This window comes from Mandrillus leucophaeus, unplaced genomic scaffold (genome assembly GCF_000951045.1).
Source record: "Mandrillus leucophaeus isolate KB7577 unplaced genomic scaffold, Mleu.le_1.0 Scaffold244, whole genome shotgun sequence".
Classification (NCBI taxonomy): Eukaryota; Metazoa; Chordata; class Mammalia; order Primates; family Cercopithecidae; genus Mandrillus; species Mandrillus leucophaeus.
In genome coordinates this window covers 1871346-1879364 of record NW_012102521.1, presented here as the reverse complement: position 1 = coordinate 1879364, position 8019 = coordinate 1871346, and the positions used below count along the sequence as shown (strand labels likewise).

General features: G+C 57.9%; 1 protein-coding gene across 1 annotated transcript in view; it reads right to left on the bottom strand.

Annotated features, from left to right (window-relative positions):
- Positions 1–7707: 7707 nt before the first annotated feature.
- Positions 7708–8019, bottom strand: part of TEX22 (testis expressed 22) — a 13596-nt gene continuing 13284 nt past the window's right edge. Inside the window, exon 3 of the mRNA XM_011982924.1 lies at positions 7708–7924. Within this exon, the coding sequence (XP_011838314.1) occupies positions 7719–7924 (206 nt within the window). The 3' untranslated portion in view covers positions 7708–7718. The remainder of the gene's footprint in view (positions 7925–8019) is intronic.

Sequence of the window (8019 nt, the reverse complement as noted above, 5' to 3'; positions counted from 1 at the left end):
CCGGACAGTTCCTCCCGGCGCCCCCGAGTCCTCCCCGCGCGCCGCTTCCCGGGTGGGCCCTTCCACCAGACCCCCCTGGTAGATCCTCCCCTAGTGCCCTGGGGGTAGAGGGGGGATCCTCCACAAGGGTCCTTTCCCTGGTGATTCTTCCTGTGCCCCACAGGTGAGTCCTGCCATAACTCTCCAGGGGGTTCCTCCTGATGCTGGGGTCCTCCGGCATTCCCCCCTGACCCCCAACAAGGGCCCTGAAGCTCAGCGGCCCAGCCCTGGCCTCGGGGTCCCCACCCCACACCTCCCTTCCAGGCCTAACCTTTGCCCCCGACACCAGGCAGCGTGTGTCCTTGGCCTTCGCCGCCCAGCCCGCATGGCATCTCTGGACCGGTGACCGTGCGCGCCTTGGTGTGGGCAGGCTCCGTAGCCGGCAAAGCCTCCCTGAACTGTGACCTGGTGAGAGGGCCACAGAGGAGGTGCCTGTGCCCAAAGGCCACCTCCGAAGACCCCACCTGAGGCTGGAACCCCGCGCCTGCTGACCTCCCCAGCCCTAACGGGGCTGGAGTCCGGGAGCGGCCGTGCTCTTTCCACAGTGAGGCAGCTGCCCTCCCTCCCCACCACCTGTCAGGATGCCTTCCTGTGTGTGTGTGTGTGCACAGGTCTAACGAGAGGAGAGTCCAGTGACCCAGACGCCCCAGCCAGGAAGAGCATGAGGTGGGAAGGGGGCTTCCCAGATGGAGAAAAACAGATGGTCCCACAGTGGCTTGGAGACAGGTGCAACATCAGTGTTGGGGGAGGTGAGGAAAAGGAGCTGTCTTGGGGCTCCAGGCTGCTGGTTTGAGCAGCACCATGGGTCTCAGCCCTGCCTGCTCAGATGCTGGAGGTCAGTGACTGGAGGGAGCTGACATCTACCTGGGACATCCCTCCCTGTAGGACATGCAGCGGAGTGTTCAGGGCTATCAGGAGGGAGCCCTGTGCCCATGGTTCAAGATCTAGGCAGGTGGGACAGATGTGGTCAGGGTGCTGGGGACAGAGCATAGGGAATCCAGCACACAGGACACCAGCCAGGTGGGCAGAAAACAGCATGTGCTGGGAGGAAAGCCAGGTGGGGGTCCCAAGGAGAGCAGTGGCCACAATGTCTTGGCTGCAGAGCAGACCAGAAAGGAAAACCCGGCCAGGGTTAGCACAGGGCCAGGAACCGAAGCTGCAAGGCAGTGCTGTCTCTGGGGAGAGAGGGCTGTGGGTCCCAGGACACATCCTACGGGCTGCAGGGAACAGGAGCTGGCTTGCTGGTGATTGGGTGGGAAGAGCAGACAGCCAGGGGCCAGGTGCAGGAGAGGGGCAATGACAGGCAGTGTCTCCCCAGAAAGAAGGTGGGGCTGCTGCCTCCCCTGTCCTACAGCCCCGACCTACCTCTGTCTCCTCAGCGGGAAAGCAACGCTGCGGCCTGAGATCTCCTTCCACCAACTCCTGGCATGGTCAGAAAGTTAGCCAGAAACAACAGAAAGTGCCAGGCAGCTAGGAGGCATGGGGAGAGCCCCCGAAGCTGTGTGTGTAGTGCCTGCTTCCGCTGTCATCCCAGAAACGGAGGCGCTTCACCCTGAGAACCCGGCCACGCCACCAGGACACATCCTGACAGTGACATGCACACTCTCCCCTGGCCTTGGCCTGGAGGGGAGCCTCCTGCAGACACCAGCCTTTGCTCCTTCTCCCGGTGGGGGTGGAGAGAACTGACTGCTGGAGCGGAGACAGTCAAAGCTGTCCTTCGGAGGGAGTACGGCGCAGGGTCTGGTGTCCCAGGGAGACAATCTGAACTTCAAGCCAGGACACCGCAGCAGAGAGGACACACCCCTTACCATGCAGAGTGACGTTTAGTAAACTCTCAAAAGACAGCACAGAGCCCCGTTCCTCCAGCCGACCCCTACTCTGCCTCCCCACTCCAGACCAGTGAAAAAGGTGGATTGCCCTTAAGCCAGCTCAGAGGCAAAGTCCAAAGACCTCAGGTAAGTCAAACGATAAAAACAAAGAAATAAGAAGAATCCGGTCGGGTGCGGTGGCTCACGCCTGTAATCCCAGCACTTTGGGAGGCCGAGGCGGGAGGATCACGAGGTCAGGAGATCAACATCATCCTGGCTAACACGGTGAAACCCCGTCTCTACTAAAAAATAGAAAAAATTAGCCAGGCATGGTGGCGGGCACCTGTAGTACCAGCTACTCGGGAGGCTGAGGCAGGAGAATGGAGTGAACCCGGGAGGTGGAGCTTGCAGTGAGCCGAGTTTGTGCCACTGCACTCCAGCCTGGGCGACAGAGTGAGACTCCGTCTCCAAAAGAAAAAAAAAAAGGAGCGAATAGGCATTCAGGAAAGAGCTTTCGCGTCAGGACAGAAGTGACAGAAGTAGTGGCATATCCCCAGAGGCTGAGGTGGGAACATTGCTGAGGTGGCACATGACCACATCCATGTCATTCAACAACAGAAAAACAATTCAGCGAGGGTGTGAGGGGCCGGTGAGAAACCGGTATGGAAGAGAACACAACAGTGCTGGGCGCGGTGGCTCACACCTGTAATCCCAGCACTTTGGGAGGCCAAGGCAGAAAGATTACCTGAGGTCCGGAGTTCGAGACAAGCCTGGCCAACTTGGTGAACCCTCATCTCTATTAAAACTACAACAACAACAACTACAAAAATTAGCTGGGTATGGTGGCGCGTGCCTGTAGTCCCAGCTACTCAGGAGGCTGAGGCAGGAGAATTGCATGAACCCTGGAGCCGAAACCACGCCACTGCACTCCAGCCTGGCGGCAGCACAGTGAGACTCCGTCTCAAAGAAACAAAAATTAAAAAAAAAATAAATGAATAAAAAAACACAACTGAAGAAACAGAAGAGGACTCCACAGGACTGCTTTCAGATCTTCATAGCAGCATGAATTCAACAATCAGGAATTCAAATACTAGACGATAAAACAGCAGGATGAGAGGAAGATTTAAGAGCCCAGGAAACTGAAAGCACCGAAATCTCACTGTGGCTGGACTGAGTCAAAAACAGCAATGGGCAGAATATCAAGTTACTCAGAGAGGAAAGGCTTGAGATAATTTCAGAGCAAGACAAAGTGATTAACACAATAATTTACTCATGTATTATTTGTTAAACACCTACTTCAAGCTACAGGCCACTCTAGGCCTTGGAGGGTAAGGAAACAGCGCCTTTACCCTCAGAGGGCTTGCAATCTAGCAGGGAGGGGAACATAATAAAGTATATAAAACCAGGGCTCTGGCTCTGAAATACCAACACTTTGGGCAGGTCACTTGAACCCAGGAGTTCGTGACCATCCTGGGCAACATGGTGAAAACCCATCTCTACTAAAAAATATAAAAATTAGCCGGGCGTGGTGGCGCACGCCTGCTACTTTAGAGGCTGAGGCGGGAGGATAGCTTAGGCCTGAGATGCAGAGTTCACAGTGAGCCGAGACGGCACCTCTGCACTCCAGCCTGGGTGGGAGAGCAAGACCCTGTCTAAAAACAACAATAACAACAACAACAACAAAAACTGATCTTAAGTCCAACCAGTAAAGATGTAAATCAAAACAAAGACTTTCAGTGGGTCAAATACTGGTAGTGAGCTTTGATCTTCCGGTAAGAAATACCCTGCCAGGGGATACAGAAATGACAGTGCCAGTTTTTCACCATTCACAGGCAGAAGTCAGCCTGTGCCACCTCAGCCGAACCGTGCTGTGCTGCTGAAAACCAAACACACCCATCTCCTGATGTTTTTGTAATTTCTAAAAATAATCGTAGAAGACTTTTTTTTTTGGAGACAGGGTCTCACTCTGTCACCCAGGCTCAAATGCAGTGGGGCTATCTTGGCCCACTGCAGCCTCAAGTTCCTGGACTCAAGCGATCCTCCCACCTCAGCCTCCCAAGTAGCTGGGACTACAGGCGGGCACCACCACGCCCAGCTAATTTTTGTATCTTCAATATGGGTGGAGCTTCGCCATATTGCCCAGGCTGTTCTCCAACTCCTGAGCTCAAGCGATCTGCCCGCCTTGGCTTCCCAAAGTGCTGGGATTACAGGCCTGAGCCACAGCGCCCGACCATCCTAAGGAGACTTTTAAACTTGAGGTGAAGAAGCATTCATCTGCTTTTAGCAATTTTTTTCTTTAAATATTTAAAAGTGTATAAGTAGCAGCTCGACACGTATTTCTGTATTTCCATTACATCCTTTTATCTCCCCATATACATTTAGAAATATCTGGGATAACCTTCAGGTAATGTTAACAGCTGTTATTCCAGGGAGGACACTGTGGGTGCGTTTTTAAAGCTGTATTCGTTGCTGTATTAATAGTAAGCGGTGTTTCTGCAAAGCCAAGGAAGGTGTTTCTCCAGCGGGGCAGCGCCGGGCATTGTCTGGTGCGCAGAGGCAGGCCGCGAACTACATCTCCCAGGCGCCCCGCGCCCCCGCCCGCGCGGCTGCTGCTGTGGTGCCGGAGCGGCCTCCGCTCGGTCCGGAGCCAGCCAGAATCACAATTCGAATCAGGCGTGGGAAGCCCGGGGGACCACGCGGCCAACCCTGGGCGGACCTGCGAGCCGGAGACCGCGTCCCCGGGAGCCCCCAAACGCTACCCCGCGCGGCCGCCCGTGGCGCTGCGGAGGCCTGCGGGTGGGGAGGCGCAGTGGCGACCGGGGCGACGGCCTAAGCACCTCACTGCTGCTGCGATACTTCGGGAGATCCTCACGCCCCTCCCAGGATCCTTCCCACTCCCGAGACTGCTTCTTCCGTCCCCTTGATTCCACGCGCCTCGGAGACCCGCCCTCTGCCGTCCCGAGACGAGCGTGCCCCTCTCCTTGCAAGGTGGGCTTCACATGCGCTCCCGCCCCACGAACCCTCCTCTGCCCCAGGGTTTCCTGCCGGGCCCTCGTGGTTTGGGGCTGCCCGTGCACTTCGGGATCCTGAGCAGCACAGCACCCCCGCCTCTACCCACCAGGTGCCGGCAGCCCCTGTGGAAGGCAGAATGCCGCTCCCACAGATACTTGTGCACAAATCCCCAGAACCTTGGGGCAGGCTGGGTTAAGTGGGTTAAGTGGCAGGTTAGGAAGGGCGCTAACCAGTTCACCCGAAAGCAAGCAGGCGACCCTGGATCTTCCGGGTGGGCCCAGCGTCGCCACAAGGGTGTTTCAGGGTGCAGGAGGGAGGCAGAGGAGAGGTGGGCAGAGAAGGGCAGGGCAGAGAGGGGCACTGCCGCTCCAAAGGAGACCAGAACTACCAGTCAAGGAATGTGGGCAGCTTCTTGAGGCTGGAAAAATCAGGGAAACAGAGTCTCCCCTGGCGCCTCCAGAAGGAACAGAACTCTGCCAACCCCTCATTCTGAGCCCAAAGATACCCATTTTGAACTTCTATAAAACTTAGCTAATAAATTAGTGTTGTTTTAAAACACTCAAAGCCAGGCACCAGTGGAACACTCCTATAGCCCCAGCTACTCAGGAGACTGAGGCAAGATGATTGCTTGGGTCGAGGAGTTCAAGACCAGCCTGGGCAACATACCATGCATGACTGTTTCTCTACAAAAACTTAAAAAAAAAAAAAAAGCCGGGTGTGGTTGGATGCGCCTGCAGTCCCAGCTACCCAGGAGGCCAAGGTGGGGGGATCACTTGAATCCAATAGTTCAAGACCAGCCTGGGCAGCATAGAAGCCTGCCCCCCCGCCCCCACCAACACCAAAAAAAAAGAAAAACCAAAACCTACTGAATTTGTGGCAATTTTTATGGCAGCTACAGAATACTAGTACACAAATCCCAGTTGTGACAACCCAGGAAGTCTCCAGGCACTGCCTCTGTCCTGGCACCACCTCTGTTGGAGAGGCCTGTGCGTCTCAGTGCCAATACCCTGCTGCCGGCTGGCCCTGTGGCCACCTTACCCACCAGAAGGTCGGCTCTGGGCCTCAGCCTGAAGGCGGCCAGGGTTTTGCCTCTGCTGCCACCATGGGGGAGGCGCTCTGTAGGGAGACCGCATGGAGCAGAGAGGGCAACCATCCCAGCATCGCCAGCGTCCTGGACCACCACCCTCTGACTGCTGCCTCAGGAGACACCCACACGAGGGCAGGAGAGCTGGCGGGATGAGCCCAGCCCATCCCCAAGTCACAGTCATAACGAGGGGTCCTTCAAAGCCACCCAGGAACAGAGGACTGCCCAGCTCGCCATCCCCATGGCAACTGCTTACCTGTCAGCTCCGCTCTGCCCTGTTTACACCTCAGGATGCAGGGCTCACCTGCATCTTCCTGCCTGGCATGGAGCTGGGCCCATAGGACCCCATTCCCCACATCATCATCAGGGATCTCAGAGGCGGTGGGTCATTATGGCCCCAATGCCCTGCCCAAAACTCACCACACCCTTAAGGACACCTGCTCTAGCCCCTGGAGGATCTGCCCTCCATCCACCTACCCTAGGGCTCCTGAGAAATGCAGAGGATCCCTAGGGTGCACCAAATGACATTCAGAGGACTTGGGAGAGAAGGGGGGCACCTGGCTGTGTAATCTTGGAAGACTTCCCGAAGGAGGAGGGAACTTCACTGAGTCTTACAGTAAGAAGGGGACACAGGCAGGTGCAGAGGATTCAAATCGGGCCAGGGATCCAGTGTCAGGGCAGCAGGTGGCTTCTCAGCGGTGGGAAGGGGAGGGGTGGAGGCCAGGTGGGCAGCACAGCCAGCATGTGTGTGTCTGGTGGTCCCGGCCACCGCACAGGTCCAGCTCCTGCCCTCACCTGGGGCCCAGGAGTGATCACCTCCGCTTGCCCCAAAGCCTCCTCCACTTAGCCACCTCCACAGAAGCCCAGTCAGGCCCCTAACGGTCAGTCCCGGAGTCCAGGGCCCTTTCCCTACCCCCACCGACCCCGGGCTGGGAACCCATGCTCACAGCCCTCCTGCCCCACCTCCCAATCCAGTCCTCCTGCAACTTAGTATCCCCAAAATGCAGCTGGGACACCACCCTTCCGAGGGCCCTGCAGCCTGGAAACAAGGCAGTCACCCAGTGGACCATGGCGCACAGGCCCCTGCTCCAGCCAACTCTGCAGCTGACAGGTAAGCAGTTGCTCAGACCCCCTGTGTAGGCTACCCCCTTGGCCCTCGTCCACCACCAGCATCGCTGTCCAGAGGCCAGGAGGCAGCTCTGCCTCCAGACAGCCTCCCTCTAAGCTGGGCACCGTATTGGGTCCCTGGGCTTGCTGCTCCTCACCACAGCACCCCTGGGATCCCGTGCGCCCTTCTGGGTCTTCAGAGGCAGGACCCAATGTGAGACCCCGCCCTCTGGAGAACTTTCCCTGGCCCATCTCAGCCTGGTGCAGGCAGGTACCCAGTTCCCCAGACCAGGCCAGCAAAGGAGCTGAGTCTCCAGGCAGCGCCTGCCACTGGGGCCTCCCAGGACACCAGTGCACCTCAGACAGGCCCAGGTACCCCGAGGCCTCCTACCAGCGGTCCCGAGGGCAAGCTCCTGCTACCCAGGCCTTGCCAGAGCCCCCTCAAACTGACCCGGGGCAGTACTTCCCTCCCCTAGATGGCCTCCGATAGCCCCTAGCCCGGTCTCCAAGGCCTCAGGAGCTGCAGGCTGTCGGGAGCCAGGTTCTGCCTGACCATCATGGGTGGTCGTGATAACCCCGGTGGGGCACAAAGAAGGCGCAGAGGCTGCCCCCACCCTGGGCCCCCAAGGAAAGGCACTGGAAGACACACAATGGGCTGAGTCGGGCTCTTAGGAAGGGGGTGACCTCGAGGCCCGGGCCTGGAAAGTCGCATTATGCCAGAAAGGCGCACTCCGCGCCAGGAAGGCCTGGAAGGCGTTGGTGGACTCGGTGGACCTCAGCGGGTGGGGAAACAGCACGTCCTTGTCCACGTCCTCTGACACCAGCTGGGCTACCATCTGCACGATGTCCTGCGGGCGAGGGTGGGTCAGGGAGCCTTAAGGGGCGGGAAGGGGATAAGGGTGGGGCCCGGGAGCTGCAGGGTAAAGGGCCCAGTTGGACTGAGTCCAGGGAGGCGAGGTGGAGGGGCGG